Below are 21,186 nucleotides of genomic sequence, written 5' to 3'. Positions count from 1 at the left end.
CATGGACTCAGTGGTCCAAAAGGCCTTTTATCACGCTGAATCTTTAAAACTAAAGTGGTCTTGTTTAATGTGTGAGGGCAGAATACTTATGGAAGAAAACCATAGAATAATTAGGTTGAAACCACCTTCGGTATTCGGACAGTGACAAGGAATTGGAAATTAAACAGGCCCTCAGCGTTATCTAGAATAAACTGTTGATCAGCCACAATAGAAATGTTTTGGCTGCTTGCATTATCATGCTTGCTGTTCAAATGACCTAAAACGCAGGTGATAAATCTCCAGTGGAAATCTTTTCAGAGAACATGGATTGCCATTCTATGACAAAAGTAGTAAAGCATGCCTTGCACTTTACCGCTCATTTTACCACAGAAGACAAAAACATTGAAGCTCATGCTATATTTTTTTGAGTAATCCTATAATGACAAAAAACTCTGTTATTCTTTGATTCCAGCATGGAAACAGGCCCTTCAGCCCAGCAAGTCCACACTGACCCATTCATACTGGTTCTATGTTATCTCACTGCCGCACTCAATCTCTACAGACTAGGGGCAATTTACAGAGGCCAATTAATCTGCACGTTTTTGGGGTGTGGGAGGCAACTGGAGCACCCGGAGGAAACCCAGGCGGTCATGGGCAGAAGGTGCAAACTCCACACGGACAGTAGCCGAGGTCAGGATCAAACCAGGGACTCTGGTGCTGTGAGGTAGCAGCACTACCAGCTGCGCCACTGTGCGTCGCCTGTCGGTTTGATTAAACTAAGCTATATTAATTCTCCATAATCTGGATATGTGATTAGCCAAGTGATCAACATTGAAGGAATTGGCCAATACTCCTTTATGGACATTTAAAAAACAATAGCAAAACATTTAGCAGGTTCAGAAGCAAAGTTAAAATCTCAGTTCTGAAGGATCATTTGTAAACACCTGGAGCTGGGGGACCGCTGAGAGGAAGAACAAAGTAGGACCTGACGTGGGGGGGGGGGGAGACTGCGAAGAACTAAAGGGAACCATAAATGGAATGTGTTAAAAATAGTTTGTGATAAGATAGGATACTTGTAACTTTGTCCACGCCCTTTTTGTGGTGACTCTTTGCATACCTCGGGTATGCAAAACAAAGAATATCACTCTGACTTATCACACGTGACACTAAAGTATCATTCATATTCATTCTGCTTTTCCCTTGCCAATGATTTGCTAAGTGCTTCTGATATATTGTTTTATTTCTGCTTTCAACCATCTGCGGTTTCTTTGCTTCCATTACTATTTTAGCTTACATTGATCACAAAGACCAAGCTGCCAAGATAGTATAGAACATGGAACGGTGGCGCAGCAATAGAGTTGCTGCCGTACAGCGCCAGAGACCCGCGTTCAAGCCTGAGTTTGTACGTTCTCCCTGTGACCTGTGACGGGTTTTCTCCGAGATCCTCCGTTTCCTCCCAAACAACCAAGACGTACAAATTAATTGGTTTGGTGTAAATGTAAATTGTCCCTGGTGTGTGTAGGATAACGTTAGCATGCGGGGATCGCTGGTCGGCACGGACTCGGTGAGGGGATAGGCCTGTTTCCGCACAGTATCTCTAAAGTAAACAATGCGCATAGTCCTCATCCCTCCAATGGTTTATTTATTATCACGTGTACCAAGGTACAGTGAAATACTTTTTTTGCATACAGTTCAGTATCCCTGTACAGACCATCTCTGTACATGAGCACAATCTCCCAGTTAGTACAGAATGTACAGAACCGTCTATATGCAGGAGGCACCATTTTGGCATCATTTTACAGCCTGTGCTGTCTGTACGGAGTTTGTGCGTTCTCCCTGTGACCTCGTGGGTTTTCTCCAAGTGCTCCGGTTTCCTCCCACGCTCGAAAGAGTACAGGTTTGTTGGTTAATTTGGCCTTGGTAAAAATTATAAATTGTCTTTAGTGTGTAGGATCGTGCTAGTGTACGGGGTGATCACTGGTCTTCCATTCCGTGGCCTTGGTCCATACTACATATAGACTCCTGGCGCCACTGAATCTGAAAACGGAACAAGTCTTTCACAGATGACTGAAACTGCAGCTAAACTTCAAGGCACAAGTTCTGTGAACGGTTCCTCTTTTCAGGCTGTTGCTGAAATCTATTTTGGTCATATGCTACCTCAAAGCTTAGTTTCTCTCCTCATGACACCAGTGTGTGGTGACTCTTTGTGTGCTGGGCCCGGAGGAGGGTCAACTATCATCCACTCTTTTAAATTTCCCACTCTTCTAAATCTCTTTTCTACCTGTAAATAGCTGCATAATGCTGCTGTAACAGCTACATTCTGTATCTTTCCCTTTGCACAATCTATTGTACTTCAGTTTATCTTGATTGTACTTAATATAAATTATTATCTGACCTGATTCAGCCTGAAGAAGGGTCCCGACCTGAAATGTCATCTATCCATGTTCTCCTGAGATGCTGCCTGATTCGTTCGGTTACTCCGGCACTTTGTGTCCTTTTGTGTAATAACCACCATCTGCAGTTCTTTTATTCTACGTTATCTGATTTGATTGCATAACATCCAAAACAAAGCTTTTCTCTGTAGCGCGGCACACCTGACAATAATAAATTCAAACCTAAACTATTGTGACAAATGTTTCTTCTGCTCTCTTTGATCATAATGTCTACACTAGGCTTCTGTTTGCAGGTTCCATCTGTGATCTTGTGCTGTGTTCGTATGAACATTCTGCCTATACCATTTAGTTTAGTTCAGAAATGTGGGCTGCACAGTGGTGCAGCGGTAGAGTTGCTGCCTTACAGCGCCAGAGACCCAGGTTCAATCATATCTGTATGGAGTTTGTACGTTCCCCCTGTGACCGCATGGGTTTTCTCCGGGTTCTCTCCCACATCCCAAAGGCATACAGGTTTAGACATTAATTGGTTTCGGTAAAAATGTAAAATGGCACCTAGTGTGTAGGAGAATGTTAGTGTACGAGGTGATCGATGGACGACGCAGACTCGAGGGCCGAATGGCCTGTTTCTGCACTGCATCTGTAAAACAGAGTTTAAAGTAGGTAGAGTAAAGTCTTAAGGTTTAGTTTAGTTTAGAGAAACAGGCCCTTCGACTCACCGGGTCCGCACCGACTAGCGATCCTCGCACATTAATGCTATCCTCCACACACTAGGGACAATTTACACTTATACAAAGCCAATTAACCTACATCTTTGGAATGTGGGAGGAAGCGGAACGTCTCGGAGAAAACCCACATGGTCACGGGGAGATTGTACAAACTCTGTACAGGCAGCACCCGTGGTCAGGATCGAACCCAGGTCTCTGGTGCCGTCAGGCAGCACCTGTATCGCCGCGCCACCGTGCCACCCTTTAAGGTCTTAGACATAAAGTCTAAAGTCTTAAGGAAAATATGTATTTCAGGTAAAATACACTCTGGATACAGGCCCTTCGGCCCTCTGAATCTGCACTGACCAACAATCACCCTCATACCTATCCTGGGCCCAGCACACAGCTGTAATGAAGAAGGTAATGTGCCAGCGCCTCTATTTTTTGTTATTTAAAGAGATTTGGCACATCAGCAAATACTTTCCCACATTTTCACAGATGCACTGTAGAAAGTACTGACTGGTTGCCATTTGCATCGCACACGAGGAACACAAAAGGCTGCAGGGAGTGAGGACTCAACCCAGCCCATCAGGGGCACTGCCTTCCCCACGATTAAAGCAACTACACAGGCTCTGCCTCAAGGCGGCATCAATCATCAAAGACGCTCTTCGGGCCATACACTCTTCTGCTACCATCAGGTAGGAGACACAGAAGCCTGAAGACCTGATGTCCCACCACCAGGTTCAGCAAGCGCTACTTTTCTACAACTATCAGGTTATTGAAGCAAACCGCACAACCCTAACCCCACCTCAACACCAGAATATCTTTGCACTACTATGGACATACTTTTTTTCCCCTGGTTATTTTTTTCACTAATGTGTTTAGACCATAAACCAGCATTTCTCAACCGGGGTTCCCCGGAACGCTAGGGTTCTGCGAGATGTCTCTAGGGGTTCCGAGAGAAATAATGATAAATAGGCTAATCATATGTAAATGCATTTTTGACTAATTTTTGTGTTTAATTTCATATTCGTCATTTTATTATACGCATAAGGCATATTCTTGGAAAATTCTTGGAAATTCATAGAAGTGAAATATTTTTATCTTTAATCTACCACATCTAAGCCTTCTTTATTAATACATCAAGTGCCATCTCATGTTACCTTCAGGTGACTTTGTTCCATTTCTTCCATAGGGAATTCTGTTTATAGAAAGGATATAACCATCAGAAGTCATCACATCGTACTCCTCACTGGGATAACCATGGTAGGTGATAAGTTGATACTGGAACAGCAGATAACACAAGATAGTTGTTTAGGGTCTACGCAAAACAAAGCCCAAGTAATAGCAATGTTACAAAATTTTGAGATTTTAAAAATCAAGTCTGCAATTTATCCCATCAGATAAAGCATAACAATAAGTTTAATTTGACACCAAATTCACTTTCATATCTCAAGTATTAAACAAGTTATGGCCATTTTCATACTCGGAAATTAGCATCTTGTTCCCTATTGATTTTCAATGGACATTACAAAAAAGCTGTGATCTTGGATAGTCAAAAGCCCATTTCTTAAGGAAAGATTAACATTTTTAAATAGCCTAAGTGTCCAAAGATTATTCACAAATAATTCACAATATAACATGATTTTTATATCTAATTTACATTAATTTATAGGCCAAATAGAAGGAATTTAGTGTTCAATTGCTGTAAATAAATGCCCATTTAAATTGGCTTTCTAGTGGGTTCATGTGGAACGCGCTGGTTTAGAACGTTGATATCGCGCTGGATTAGTGCCCTCAAATGCCGAGAAAAATACTGCGGGATATAAAAAGCCCAAAATGAACTACTCGCTATAGATAACTTGATATACAGGGTTATATATATGCCCCATTTAATGTAAAAATAAGGTACATACCTTTAATAGTTTGCTTTATAAAACCCTGGGGCTGCGAGAGGTTGCGGAGTGAACGAGAGCTTTTAAAACTATTATATCTATTATTCGAGGCCTATAAAACTAATAATAGCTTTTGCGACCGGGTCTTGCAGCGATTCTCCGTTAATGATTTACTAGGCTGAACATCTGCGATTGGAACAGCCTAGTAAAAATCGCGTTTTAAACCCGCCCCCTCCAAACAGCGCCAAAATCACACACAAGGGGTGGGGCAGATGCTCAGCCACGATTCAGGTAGGTTTTGTAACATACCTACAAGTAAGTGATAGGTAAAAGCCCAGGTAAAGGAAAATACCACAGAAATATCCAGGCCTAATCAGAACCACTGAGAACCATCATACGCTCAGTGTTAAATAGAAATCTATTCAAAATAAATCAGGCTGCATCTGCGGAAATGTTGCCTGAACTGTACAAAATAATAAGAGGATGGTGGCGCAGCGGTAGAGTCGCTGCCTTACAGCACCAGCGATGCGGATTCGATCTTGACATTATAACTATTAGGCAGGCCCATGCTTACTTCAGCCAGAATTGGTTAATTTCCACTGCTGGGAGATTTTGTGGTTCAAACATCACCCCTTCTGCTCTGAAACCCTCAGGCAAGCTTCAACCCATTGAAACTTACCAAACAGTGAAAGTCCACGACGAACATCGATCACCATTCACACTAGCTCTGTGCTATCCCACTTTCACATGCACTCATAGGGGAAATTTACAGAGGCCAATTAATCTACAAATTTGCACATCTTTGGGATTTGGTAGGAAACTGGAGCGCCCGGAGGAAACCCAGGCTGTCAGAGAGAGAACATTGGGTCTGGGTCGGAACGGGTCGGTTCTGAAGAACGGTTCCGACTGGAAACATCATTGATTCCTTTTTTCCCCAGAGATGCTGCCTGACTCGCTGAGTCACTCCAGCATTTTGTGCCCATCTGAAGAAAAACTGTTGTTTGGTTCAGTTTAGAGGTGCAGCATGGAAACGAGCCATTCGGCCCACTGAGTCCACACCGACCATCGATCACCCATAGACCAGTTCCGGGGGGGGGGGGGGGGGGGGGGGGATTGCAACCTTCACGTGGTCCGCCCTGTTTCGACAAATGGAATCAACCCGGCGTGCACAATCAAATAAGATCAAATAGACCAAGTTGTCCGACAACCTTAGGCTGGGCACGCCATACGCAAGAAGAAGAAGAAGACCAGTTCCAAGTTATCACAGTTTTGTATCCTACACATTAGGGGCAATTTACAGAAGCCAATTAACCTACAAACCTGTACACCCTTGGAGTGTAGAAAGAAACTGGAGCACACTGAGAAAACCCACGCGATCACAGGGAGAAGTTCAAACAGCACCATATGGACAGCACCCATAGTCAGGGTCGATCCTAGGTCTCTGGCTCTGTGAGGCAGCAAATCTACCAATGCGCCACCGTGGCGTCTAAAGTTGTGCGGTTCATATTTGGCTCAGCTGAGAGCAGGGCAACTATCTGTTCCGTCTTGGGCAGGAAATTCAATTCATCTCCTGACATTTCAATTGCACTAGCTTCTTTTTCCTGGGTAAAAAGTCCCCCAAATGACTCCAGCAGTTGTGCAAAGTGAACAATTAAGGTCAAAAGTGATAGGAGTAGAATTAGGCCATTCATCCCATCAAGTCTACTCCGCCATTCAACCATGGTTGATCCATCTCTCCCTCCTAACCCCATTCTCCTGCTTTCTCCCCTCTGATACCCGTACTAATCAAGAAATTTGTATCTGCAATTCATTTGCATTGAGATTTTCTATCTCAATGGACTGTAAAGATGTACACGTTTGCAGGTTAATTGGCTTTGGTAAGTTTTCCTTAGTGTGTGTTGGATAGTGTTAATGTGCGGAGATCACTGGTCGGTGGGCCGAGGGGCTTGTTTCCACGCTGTATCTCTAAACTAAACTAAAAACACCAGTTCCCCTTTATTGATGGTACAGCCAGCTTCTTCTAGTTTTGTTTCCCCCAAATCGTTAAATTACACTTAAGATACATTGTTTCCTCAATTGGATTAGTAATTTCTTGGAACTTCAAATAAAGCCTCACATGTATCTGGAATAAGCTGTCCACATACATGTCTCATGTGGGCACCACCAGATCCCTGGAGAGTGGATCCCTTAGAGCAGATCCCTTAGAACAGAGATAAGGAAACACTTTTTCCTCACAGAGAGTGGTGAGTCTGTGGAATTCTCCGCCTCAAAGGGCGGTGCAGGCAGGTTCTCTGGATGCTTTCAAGAGAGAGCTAGATAGGGCTCTTAAAAATAGTGGAGTCAGGGGGTATGGGGAGAAGGCAGGAACGGGGTACTGATTGGGGATGATCATCCATGATCACATTGAATGGTGGTGCTGGCTCGAAGGGCCAAATGGCCTCCTCCTGCACCTATTGTCTATTGAGAGTGGATCCCAGCCTCTTGGTGTCACACTGCAAATCCATCCATTCAGAAGCAGCACACTAGATATATATCTAGTAATAACTACACATATCATTTTCATATATATTATAATAATAAAATTGCAATAATCATTTGAACTCCCTTTCCCCTACTGACTCTGTCCTGGGCCTCCTCCATTGCTTGAGGCTACACGCAAACTGAAAGAACATCACTTCATATTCCGTTTGGGTGGGTGTGCATCTCTCTCTATCTTTATACATGTGTGCAGAGAGAGAGGCGCAAGCACACATTGTAAACTACCCAAGTGGAACATGAGGTGCTGTTCCTCCAGTTTGCATGTGGTCTCACTCTGGCAATGGAGGGGTGTGTGTGTGCGCGTGTATCCACACACATGTGTGCGCACGCGCGCGTGCATACACACACACACACATATATATATACTAGACCAAGTGCAGACACACACATTTACATACACACGCACACACACACACATATATTCTCCAGTGATGCTGCCTGGCCTGCTAAGTTAATCCAGCATTTTATCTTTACCAAAAATGCATTGTCAAACTAAGCAATATTACCATCTCTAAAGAGAAACACAACTGTTTAACTTACAATATTCATGTAGGCTTCAGGATCCACGAATGAATCATTGCGAGAACTGTTTCGCAGCGAGCAAACGTCTCCAAATTGCATTAAAAGCAGCAGCGTCAAAAGTAGATGGATCATCTTCTGTTTGGAGTCAACAAATGGATAATAAATGGTGAAAACACACGTCAGAATCACTTGCACCGAGATTTACGTGTTGAGTAGGAAACAAAAAAAGAGAACTGGGCTAAATGTTTGCATCGTACAGGGGGGGGCTTCAGCCCACAGAGGATGTGCACACCAATCAGCAGTTATTACAAATTATCCAAGCAGAAATGAAAACATGTTACGAATGAACAGCTTTAGACAATTTTTTTTTTTTTAATGACACTGACAACTTTAGTTTAGTTGAGTTTTGATTGAGTTGAGTTGATTTGAGTTGCGTTCAGTGATACAGGTCCTTACAACAACCAAGTCCACATCAATCACCCGTACACACTAGTTCGATGTTATCCCAATAATTATGCAATAGCAATAAATAGCTAGAATCCCAGTCCTCAATATTAGCTCTATTCTATAAACAACATATTTAGCAGCAGCTTATATGGAACAAAGTTAAAACAGATTTTAAGTTGCCTCATCTGCAATATGAATGGGCAAAATTATTTCCACATCCCTCAGGCATTTTTATGAGAGCAATTGGGCAAATATTTCAATTCTATTCAATGATACTTTATGGTCACATGCACCAAGGTACAGTGGTATACTTTGTTTTGTATACAACCCAGCACAGTGGGTAGAGCTGCTGCCTCACCGCGCCAGAGACCCGGGTTCGATCCTTACTACGGGTGCTGTCTGTATGGATTTTGCACATTCTCCCTGTGAACTGCATGGGTTTTCTCCGAGATCTTCAGTTTCCTCCCACACTCCAAAGACGTACAGGTTTGTAGGTTCATTGGCTTGATATCAACACAAAATTGTCACTAGTGTTTGTAGGATAGTGTGTGGTACACAAGAATCGCCACGTTTTGGTGCCGGCAAAGTTACAAAAGTTCACCGAAAAGCCCACCCAGCCGGTCGCTCTTCCCCCCTGCTCTCAGCGGTTGTCCTTACTTTTTCCAAACTTTATTTAATATTTAAAACTTGAGACACTAAAACCCAATTTGCTGATTGAAGGATGTGAAGGTTCACTCTGGTCCAAGAGTGCAGAAAAACTCCACTGTTTCTATTGCTTCATTGTGGCTATAAAGAAAATGACTAAATAATGATTAATGCTGATTAATTGTCAGTGGAGCATGATAACATTGTACAGCAATCACATACAAAGTAAAAGTACTGCCACGTTGTGACATTACTAATATTTAAATATACATTTGCCCCACCTATTCTATGATAATTAGGAATTAGGGCAATAATCCTAAAGGTCTTCGCCATCAGAAAACATACAGTGTCTGCCGCTGTCAATTCTTTGGGAGTTTAGAGATACAGAAGGGAAACAGGCCCTTCAGTCCACGTCGACCATTGATCATCCATTCACACACTGATTCTATGTTATCCCACTTACTCATCCATTCCCTACACACTGGGGGCTATTTACAGGCAATTGAAGTACAAACCCGCACGCCTTTGGGATGTGGGAGGAAACCGGAGCATCCAGAGGAGACCCACGCAGTCACAGGGAGAACGTGCAAACTCTATACAGACAGTACCTGAGTTTAGGATCCAACCCGGATCTCCGGCACTGTGAGGCAGCATCTCTGACAGCTGTGCCGCCCTGATAGGCAATTAGTTTTACTTCATCTTTTCCCCCAAGGCCCTTTTTTTCCCTTTGTTTACAGAAACAAAGAAAACAGGTGCCTGCTGGTGCCTTTCGTGCTTGAAACTGATTTACCTCAGCCTTAAATATCGATGCCCACCACCGATTATCCAGCATCCTTGGTTCCAGAGCCTTCCTGGATTATCCGTTTTGCCGAAGCAACAGAGGTCACGCCTCTGAGAAGAGTCCAACGGTACCGGAATGTTCTGCCTAGGCTGCCGAGGGGCTGGAATACCGGCCCGCAAAGTCCGCCTTCAAAGTCGGCTATGGGAACAGATCTGCCGGTTCCAGAGCTCCGACCGCAGGTGGAAAATTCGACCCACCGATCGGCCGCGGATGTCAGCTATGGGAACACATCCTCCCTGTGACCGCATGTATTTATTCCAGGTGCTTCAGTTTCCTCCCACATTCCAAAGACATGTGGGTTTAGAAACATAGAAATTAGGTGCAGGAGTAGGCCATTCGGCCCTTCGAGCCTGCACCGCCATTCAATATGATCATGGCTGATCATCCAACTCAGTATCCCGTACCTGCCTTCTCTCCATACCCCCTAATCCCCTTAGCCACAAGGGCCACATCTAACTCCCTCTTAAATATAGCCAATGAACTGGCCTCAACTACCCTCTGTGGCAGAGAGTTCCAGAGATTCACCACTCTCTGTGTGAAAAAAGTTCTTCTCATCTCGGTTTTTAAAGGATTTCCCCCTTATCCTTAAGCTGTGACCCCTTGTCCTGGACTTCCCCAACATCGGGAACAATCTTCCTGCATCTAGCCTGTCCAACCCCTTAAGAATTTTGTAAGTTTCTATAAGATCCCCTCTCAATCTCCTAAATTCTAGAGAGTATAAACCAAGTCTATCCAGTCTTTCTTCATAAGACAGTCCTGACATCCCAGGAATCAGTCTGGTGAACCGTCTCTGCACTCCCTCTATGGCAATAATGTCCTTCCTCAGATTTGGAGACCAAAACTGTACGCAATACTCCAGGTGTGGTCTCACCAAGACCCTGTACAACTGCAGTAGAACCTCCCTGCTCCTATACTCAAATCCTTTTGCAATGAAAGCTAACATACCATTCGCTTTCTTTACTGCCTGCTTTGTAGGTTATTTGGCCCTCTGTAAATTGCCCCTAGTGTGTGTAGGGATTGGATGAGAAAGTGAGATAAAATGGAACTAGTGTTAATGGATGATTGATGGTCAGCATGGATATGATGGGGCCGAAGGGCCGTTTCCATGCTATATCTCTAAACTAAACTAAACTATGCTAAACTAAACAACGTTAAACTAAAGCAAATTGCAGCATTTTATTTTAAACAGGTAAATGTTATACCATTGGATAAAATAAAATAGAATGCCTTTAATTCCAAATATTATTGAGGCAAACTTCCAACTAGAACTGGGTTCGACTCAAACTAAGTGGAAAAGTCCAAACTTTGTTTATCTGGAATATAGAGATAACACTGCAAACAGAACCTGCTAATGATATTCAACGAGTAAATCAGATAGCTGCAAAAGAAACAGCAAAACAAAAAGTAGGGAATTCAAGAGTTGTTTAGTTTAGTTTAGAGATAGTGTGTAAACAGGCCCTTCGGCCCACCAATTCCGCACCAACCAGTAATCCCCGCACACATTAACAATACCCTACACACACCAGGGACAATTTTACATTTATACCAAGCCAATGAACCTACAAACTGGTACTTCTTTGGAGTGTGGGAGGAAACCGAAGATCTCGGAGAAAACCCACGCAGGTCACGGGGAGAACGTAGAAACTCCATACAGGCAAGCACCCGTAGTCAGAATCAAACCCGGTCTCAGGCATTGTAAGGTAGTAGCTCTACCGCTACGCCACCATACCGCATATTAAAAACCATTGCTCTTTATGCACAACTCTCATTAAACAAAACAGGTACATTTTCTCCCTCGATTTATACGAGAATGTAGCATGCAGAAGAACTTAATTGACAACTAACACTTATAAACCCTTCTCACCTGTATCCACCTATCACTTGCCAGGCTTTGGCTCGCGCCCACCTCCTGTCCGGCTTTTCCCCATTGCCACAATCAGTCTGAAGGCGGGTCCCGACCCGAAACGTTGCCTGTCCATGTTCTCCACAGACGCTGCCTGGCCTACTGAGTAAAGGGCCTGTCCCACTTTCATGACCTAATTCACGACCTTTTTCACTCGTGGACATTTTTTATCAGGCTAGAAAAACGCCCCGGCCTACTTGATGCCACGACTACCTACGACTAGCATCACATCCTACCTGACGATCATGCTGCGAGTATGTCAAGGGAAACTCGGCAGAGGTCGTGAAAGTGGGACAGGCCCTTTACTCCAGCACTTTTATTTTCAGATTGTTTTTTCTTGCTTTCAAGGTTCAGTTTTACTCCTCTGCACTAACATCCTCTCACTTATTTTGAAGGTAGATATAAAGTGCTGCAGTAACTCGGCGGGTCATGCAGTGCCTCTGGAGAAAAAAGGATGAGTAACATTTCAGGTGGGAGCCGCCTTCATACTTTGACCTGTCACCTTTTTCTCCAGATCCGCTGAGTTACTCCAGCACTTTGTCTACCTTTGGTATAAATAAGCATCTGCAGTTCCTTGTTTCTACTTTTTCACTTATTTCGTCTTGTGAAAACAAAGCATTCATGGCAGCTAATGCTGACACTTAGAGCAGCACATCTTTGGGATGAGTAGGGCACGTTCTTTTTTAAACATAGTGGAGGGTGATGTGTACCTGGACCACTTACTAATCATGAATCTGTCAATCTCCACCTTAAAACTACACAATGACGGCCTCCACGGCCGTCTGTGGCAATGAATTCCACAGATTCACCACCTTCTACACATGCACCATAGAAAGCATTTTAACATGATATGTGTAGTTATTACAGGTACTAGCTTGGTTTGGGAACAGCTCCATCCAGGACCATAAGAAAATGCAGCGAAATGATGGACACAACCCAGGCCATCACACCAACCAACCAACCTCCCTTCTATTGACTCCATTTATACCTCACGCTGCCTCAGCAAGGCTAGCAGCATAATCAAGGATGAGTCTCACATGGTTGCACCCTGGCCACTCCCTCGTCTCCCCTATCCCATCAGGCAACAGATCTAGAAGTGTGAAAACGCACACCAGCAGATTCAGGGACTGTTTCTTCCCAGCTGTTATCAGGCAACTGAATCATCCCACCACAACCAGAGAGCAGTGATGAACTACTATCGACCTCTGATGTCCCTCGGACTATCTTTGACCGGGCTTTGTTGGCTTTACGTTATACCCTTATCATGTATCTATACGCTGTAAATGGATTGATTATAACCACGTATTGTCTTTCTACTAACTGGTTCGCACGCAACAAAAAGTGTTTCACTGTACCTCGGTACACGTGACAATAAACTAAACTGAAACTCTGACAAAAGAAATTTCTCCTCGTCTCCTTTCTAAAGGTACGACCTTTTATGCTGAGGCTATGGCCTCTGGTCCTAGACTCTCCCACCAGTGGAAACATCCTCTCCGCATCTACTCTATCCAGACCTCTCTTAGTGTTCTTAAGGGCATTAACCATACCACTGGAGAGAAACGCTAACTCGTTCAGATGAAATACAAAATTGTTGACTGGCGCCTATTCACAGAACCAGCAGCAACGTGTTTGGAACTGATAACAAGGTCATTGAGAGTGTTTACAGATCTCATGTCATGATATTCCTCAGTTAGGTGGCAACGCAATGATGTGGAGGATTAGTGTGGCGTGACAGAACTACATCAATGGGGTGATCGCTTGGCTGTCCCAATGGAAGCTGAGGCTGTGGGTAACCTGACTCGGATCACACAATGCAAGGTCACGGGTTTCTGACATTGCCCAACGCAACCATCACATCAAAGATAGACACAAAAAGCTGGAGTAACTCAGCGGGACAGGCGGCATCTCTGGAGAAAAGGAATAGGTCACGTTTTGGGTCGAGGCACTTCTTCAGACTGAGAGTCGGGGATAGATGGATGTAGAGAGATAGACGATGATGTAGAGAGATATAGAACAAATGAATGAAAGAAATCGCAAAAAAAAGTAACGATGATAAAGGAAACAGGTGATTGTTAGCTGTTTGTTAGGTAAGAACGAGTACAATGAGATTCAACAAGATGACTTTGAAGATGGTATGTCTTGGGTGGGGGATAGGATGGAGAGAGAAAGAGATTGCAAGGGTTATTTGAAATTGGAGAAATCAATACTCATACCACAGTTGTAAGCTGCCAAGCAAAATATGAGATACTGTCACTCCAATTTGTGTGTGGCCTCACTGACAATGGTGGCCTAGGATAGAAAGGTCAGAATGGGAATGGGAAGGGTAATTAAAGTGTTTGGCAACCAGGAGATCAGGTTGATCCTCCTACAGAGGTTGGCTCCTATAGATCGGCGAGACCAAGCGCAGGCTCGGCGATCATTTCGCTGAACACCTTCGCTCAGTCCCCCTAAACCGAACTGATCTACCGAGGTAGAGTGAAAAGCTTTTGTTGCGTGCTAACCAGTCAGCGGAGAGACTACACATGATTAAAATTGAGCCCTCCACAGTGTGCAGAAACAAGGGAATAATGTTAAATAACATTTAGTGCAAGATAAAGTCCAGTCAAAGATACCAGCACAAAACACATATACAGTAAACCTTCATTTTAACAGACCTCAGCAACTCTATCTCTATGCTACCATAACGCCCATAGTTATAAGCTGCTTTTAACCATTAAAGATAAACTGGCAGAATCTTCAAGCAATGCTTGTGCTGCATAGAGAGGGGAGAATGTTTCAGGGGGTAGAAAGGAACAGCAGATGCTGGTTTATACTGACGATAGACACAAAACACTCGAGTAACTCAGCGAGTCAAGCAGCATCTCTGGAGATAAGGAATATGTGACATTTTGGGTCGGAACCCTTCTTCAGATTGAAAAGTGGAGGTAGGGGTAAAATACCAGAACAAATCAGGGCTGGCAACAAATGACCTCCACTTTTCAATCTGAAAATCCATGGAATCCATAATGGCCCATTGCTGTGATAACAAAAGGGATAGAAGGATGCGAACAGTGGAACTGGTAGGACACTAGGGCGGGGGAAGAGAAGGGTGGGGAGGGAAGGCAGAAGTTATATGAAATTAGAGAAAACAGCATTCAGACTGCTGGGTTGTACCAACAACTCAGTTGCTGAGTTGAGAGCAGAGAAGAGAGGGAAGAGAGCAGCCCAAGTGAAATATGAGGTTTCAGAATGTCTGGCACTGCCAAATGGGGAGAGCTTCCCCCTCCCCTACCCCCACTCAGCATAAACAGCACCGCAGTCACAGCTGTGGAGTAATTTAAGTTCCTTGGAACCATCATCTCCAGGGACCTTAAATGGGAGGCCATCATCTACTCCACAGTCAAAAAGGCCCAACAGAGGATGTACTTCCTGCAGCAGCAGAGAAAACACAATCTGCCACAGGCAATGATGGTCCAGCTTTATACTGCCATCATAGAGCCTGTGCTCACCTTCTCCATCATGGTCTGGTTTGGCTCAACCACCCAGCATGACAACCGGAGTCTGCAGCGAATCGTCCGATCAGCCGAGAAGGGTGTTGGCTGCAACCTTCCCCCCGTTGACGAACTGTACACTGCAAGGGCCAGGAAGCGATCGTGCAAGATCATCTCTGACCCCTCTCACCATGGCCACAAACTAATTGAAGCACTTCCTGCTGGAAGGCGACTCCGGACTGTCAAAGCCGCCGCAGCCAGACATAGAAACAGCTTTAGACACAAAATGCTGGAATAACTCAGCGGGACAGGCAGCATCTCTGGAGAGAAGGAATGGGTGACGTTTTGTGTCAAGACCCTTCTTCAGACAGATGTCAGGGGTGGGGGCCGGGACAAAGATATAATACAGGCGGAGATAGTAAAACTGGTGGGAGAACTGGGAAAGGGAAGGGGAGGGAGAGAGAAAGCAAGGGCTATCTGAAGTTAGAGACGTCAATGTTCATAATGCTGGGGTGTAAACTACCCAAGTAAAATATGAGATGCTTTTCCTCCAATTTGCGCTGGGCCTCACTCTGACAATGGAGGAGGCCCAGGACAGAAAGGTCAGATTGGTAATGGGAGGGGAAGTTGAAGTGCTGAGCCAACAAGAGATCAGATAGGTTACGACGTATTGAGCGGAGGTGTTCAGCTAAACGATCGCCGAGCCTGCGCATGGTCTCGCCGATGTACAGAAGTTGACAACTGGAACAGCGGATACAGTAGATGAGGTTGGAGGAGGTGCATGTGACCCTCTGCCACACCTAGAAAGACTGTTTGGGTCCTTATGTGGAGCAGATGGAGGAGGGTGCAGGGACAAGTGTTGCATCTCCTGCTGTTGCAGGGGAAAGTACACGGGGAGGGGGTGGTTTGGTGGGAAGGGCCAAGTTGACCAGGGAGTTTCGGAGGGAAAGCAGAAAGGGGTAGAGATGGGAAGATGTGGTTAGTAGGGGGATCCCGTTGGAGGTGGCGAAAATGTTGGAGGATTATATGCTGTATGCGACGGCTGATGGGGTGGAAGGTGAGGACAAGGAGGGCTCTGTCCTTGTTACGAATGGGGGGCGGTGGAGTTAGAGCGAAGCTACAGGATATCGAGGAGGTCCTAGTGTGAGCTTCATCTATAATGGAACTGGGGAACCCACGTTTCCTAAAGAATGAGGACATATCCAATGCCCTGGTATGGAACACCTCATCCTGAGCGCAGATGCGGCGTAGACGGAGGAGCAGGAAGCAGGGTGGAAAATCGGACTGATTAGTAAATTTGCATATGACAGGAAAATTGGCATAGTTTAGTGTAGAGAAACAGAATGCTGGAATAACTCAGCAGGTCAGTCTGAATTGTAACTGTCGACCCGAAACGTCACCTATCCATGTTCTCCAGAGATGCTGCCCGACCTGCTGAGTTACTCCAGCAACTAACTCTCAGTCCCTTTTGAGGAGCAGTCCCACTTTGCATGATGGACATGAGGGGCAGAAGGGCCTGTTAATTGCAGCAGTGCGAGTTCCAGCTACTTAAGAGTCATAGAGTGATACAGTGTGGAATCACTTCGGCCCAACTTACTCACACCGGCCAACAATGTCCCGGCTACACTAGTCTAATGTGCCTGTGCTAGGCCCATATCCCTCCAACCCTGTCCTACCCATGTACCTGTCTAACTGTCTCTTAAACAATGGTATAGTCCCAACCTCAACTACCTCCTCTGGCAGCTTGTTCCATACACCCACCACCCTTTGTGTGAAAAGGTTACCCCTCAGATTTCTATTAAATCTTTTCCCCTTCATCTTGAACCTATGTCCTCTGCTCCTCGATTCCCCTACTCTGGGCAAGAGACTGTGCTTCTCCTCGATCTATTCCTCGCATGATTTTGTACACCTCTATAAGATCACTCCTCATCCTCCTGGGCACCTTGGAATAGAGACCCAGCCTACTCAATGGCTCCCTATAGCTCACACCCTCTAGTCCAGGCACTATCCTCGTAAATCTTTTCTGAACCCTTTCAAGCTTGACAATATCTTTCCTATAACATGGTGCCCAGAACTGAACACAATATTCTAAATATTCTCACCAATGTCTTATACAACTACAACATGAACTCCCAACTTACTATAATCAATTCTGATGAAGGCCAAAATGTCAAAAGCCTTTTTGAACACCTTATCTACCTGCAACTCGATCTTCAAGGAACCATGCATTTGTACTCTTAGGTCCCTCTGCTCTACAACACTACCCAGAGGCCACACAAAAAAGCTGGAGAAACTCAGCGGGTGCAGCAGCATCTATGGAGCGAAGGAAATAGGCAACGTTTCGGGCCGAAACCCTTCTTCAGATGTTTCGGCCCGAAACGTTGCCTATTTCCTTCGCTCCATAGATGCTGCTGCACCCGCTGAGTTTCTCCAGCTTTTTTGTGTAACCTTCGATTCTCCAGCATCTGCAGTTCCTTCTTAAACACTACCCAGAGGCCTACCATTTACTGTGTAGGTGCTGCCCTTGTTTGACGTCTTAAATTGCAACACCTCAGACTTCTCTGTATTAAATTCCATCAACCATTTCTCCGCCCACCTGGCCAATCGATCCAGATTCTGTTGCAATTTTCACTATCTTCAAAGCCACTCACTTTTGTATAATCAGCAAACTTGCTAATCTTGCCCTGAATGTTGTCATCCAAATCATTGATGTAGATGACAAACAGTAACGGGCCCAGCACCGAACCCTGTGGCACACCACTAGTCACAGGCCTCCAGTCCAAGGAGCAACCTTCCATCATCACCCTCTGCTTCCTTCAATGGAGCAATTTTGCTATCCATTCAGCTATCTCTCCTTGGATCCTATGCAATCTAACCTTCCAGAGCAGCCTACAATGTGGAACCTTGCCGAATCCATGTTACTGAAATCCATGTACACAACATTTACAGCTCTGCCTTCATCGACCTTTTTGGTCACGTCTTCAAAAAAATCAATCACATTTGTGAGACACGATCTCCCACGTACAAAACCATACTGACTATCCCTAATCAGACCTTTCCCATTCAAATGCCTCACGTGTGGGGGCCTCTACATGCTGATTAAGAAAACTCTCCTGAACACTTTTGGGGAATTGCACCCCATTTAAACCCTTCACACTATGGTTTTCCCAGTCTATATTGGATAAGTTCATATCCCCTTCTACAACAACCTTATTTGACCTGCAGCTGTCTGCAATCTCCTGGTATATTTATTCTTCTAATTCCCGTTGACTATTCAGGGGACTGTGGAGACCCCCAAGAACGTGACAATCCCTTTCTTGTTCCTCAACTCCACCCATAAAGCTTCACTGGACGAACCGGTTTTTCAACAACACACTTACATTGCTGAACTCGGAGTCACATGGCTAGATATCTTTGGTCTTTCCATCCACATTGTTAACCGGTACTCTTCTTACTCTAATGTATGCTTGTTCTGTATTTTTGTTTCTTTTTTATTCCTATCTTGCACTATGACTATGACCAGACGCTAAACTGCATTTCGTTGTACCTATACTTGTATCTGTGCAATGACAATAAAGTTGAATTGAATTGAATTGAATTGAATTGAATGTCACCTCTGATCTCTGCCGTGACATCCTCCTGAACCAACAATGCAAGTTGACAGGTTCCTTTCATAGAAACATAGAAAATAGGTGCAGGAGTAGGCCATTCGGCCCTTCGAGCCTGAACCGCCATTCAATATGATCATGGCTGATCATCCAACTCGGTATCCTGTACCTGCCTTCTCTCCATACCCCCTGATCCCTTTAGCCACAAGGGCCACATCTAACTCCCTCTTAAATATAGCCAATGAACTGGCCTCAACTGCCTTCTGTGGCAGAGAGTTCCAGAGATTCACCACTCTCTGTGTGAAAAATGTTTTTCTCTTATCGGTCCTAAAAGATTTCCCCCTTATCCTTAAGCTGTGACCCCATGTCCTGGACTTCCCCAACATCGGGAACAATCTTCTTGCATCTAGCCTGTCCAACCCCTTAAGAATTTTGTAAATTTCTATAAGATCCCCCCTCAATCTCCTAAATTCTAGCGAGTACAAACCGAATCTATCCAGTCTTTCTTCATATTTCAGAGTCCAAGCAGCCCACTCTGTTCTGGACTGTCTGGATGTAACTTTACAGTCCCATTTGATGGGGCCGATGCACTTGGCACGATGGCCAGCATGGACATACTGGGCCGAAGGGTCTGTTTTCCCCCTTTAATTACGAGTTCCAGCGACTTGGGCCAGTTGACAGATTCCTTTCAGAGTCCAAGCAGCCACCCTGTTCGGCACTGACTCAGTGCAACTTTACTGTCCCTGACAGCTTGACTTGTAGGCGGCAACTCGTATTGTGTGGTGGTGGAGGAGGCAACTCTTACCGTGTGGAGGAGGCGGCGGCGGCGGCGGCGGCGGCGGGCGGTACCGGAGCGCGCGGCGGATCCCGGAACCTGCCGGCAGTTGGTGCTCGAGCGAGTGCGAGCCAACACGCGGAAGCGACAGCAGCAGGGGAGGGGGGTGGGGGGTGGGGCGACGACGCGCGGCCCCGCGAGCGGCGCGCTCCCGCTTCGGCGATTGTCGCTGTCGCGCCCGCGCGCTCCCGCTCGATCCTTCCCCGCTCAGCAACACGCCGGCGCCCCCGGGCCAATCAGCGCGCGCCGCCACCCTCACCCCTTTGTCTACGTCACAGTGAGCTGCCGGGAGGGGGGTGGGGTTTGCTGGCGGGCCCGCGTGAACGCGCTTTGCACTGTGCACAGGGGGACATGTCTGTTCACCTGGGGCTGTACAAAACGCGCTTGGCACTATGCACAAGGGGACATGTCTGTTCACCTGGGGCTGTACACCTCACATTGTAACGAGGGTATCGGTGTGGATTTCCACAAAACGCGCTTGGCACTATGCACAAGGGGACATGTATACCTGGGGCTGTACACCTGGGTCTGTTACATGCACCTTACATATAGTAGGGGCACACACTTATCGCTTGCGTCCAGTATAAATCCACACCAACCTCGTAGCTACATAGAAAAACAGAAAAATAGGTGCAGGAGGAGACCACCCGGCCCTTCGAGCCAGCACCGCCATTCAATATGATCATGGCTGATCATCTATATTCAGTACTATATTCCTGCATGCGACCTAACCTTCCAGAGCAGCCGACCATGTGGAACCTTGTCGAATGCCTTACTGAAATCCATGTACACAACATTTACAGCTTGCCCTCATCGACCTTTTTGGTCACGTCTTCAAAAAAATCAATCAGATTTGTGAGACACGACCTCCCACGTATAAAGCCATAATGACTATCCCTAATCAGACCATGCCCATCCAAATGCCTGTATAACCTGCTCCCCCCCCCCCCCATATCCCTTGATTCCTTTAGCCCTAAGAGCTAAATCTAACTCTTGAAAACATCCAGTGAATTGGCCTTGAATGCCTTCTGTGGCAGAGAATTCCAGATATTCACAACTCTCTGGGTGAAAAACATTTCCTCATCTCAGTCCCAAATGGCCGACCCCTTATTCTTAACCTGTGACCCCTGTTGGGATATTCCTGGCCTCAACTACCTCCTCTAGCAGCTTGTTACATACACCCACCAGCCTTTGTGTGAAAAAGTTACTCCTCAGGTTCCTATTAAATCTTTTCCCTTTCACTTTAAACCTATGTCCTCTGGACCTCGATTCACCTGCTCTGGGCAAGAGACTGTGCATCTACACGATCTATTCCTCTCATGATCTTATACACCTCTATAAGATCACCCCTTATTCCCCTGCGCACCAAGGAATAGAGTCCCAGCCTACTCAACATCTCCCTATAG

At 45.4% G+C, this 21,186-nt stretch overlaps 1 protein-coding gene across 1 annotated transcript in view; it reads right to left on the bottom strand.

The window, feature by feature from the left end:
- Nucleotides 1-19,866, bottom strand: part of lipf (lipase, gastric) — a 31,901-nt gene extending 12,035 nt beyond the window's left edge. Inside the window, exons 1-3 of the mRNA XM_055647264.1 lie at nt 19,751-19,866; nt 8,050-8,170; nt 4,240-4,360 (exon numbers count right to left, since the gene is read on the bottom strand). Coding sequence (XP_055503239.1) covers nt 4,240-4,360; nt 8,050-8,163 — 235 coding nt within the window. The 5' untranslated portion in view covers nt 8,164-8,170; nt 19,751-19,866. The remainder of the gene's footprint in view (nt 1-4,239; nt 4,361-8,049; nt 8,171-19,750) is intronic.
- Between the last annotated feature and the right edge of the window lie 1,320 nt (nt 19,867-21,186).

Source organism: Leucoraja erinacea, chromosome 15 (genome assembly GCF_028641065.1).
Source record: "Leucoraja erinacea ecotype New England chromosome 15, Leri_hhj_1, whole genome shotgun sequence".
Lineage (NCBI taxonomy): Eukaryota > Metazoa > Chordata > Chondrichthyes > Rajiformes > Rajidae > Leucoraja > Leucoraja erinaceus.
The sequence above is the reverse complement of the archived record's forward strand: the minus strand, read 5'-3'. Positions and strand labels throughout refer to the sequence as shown.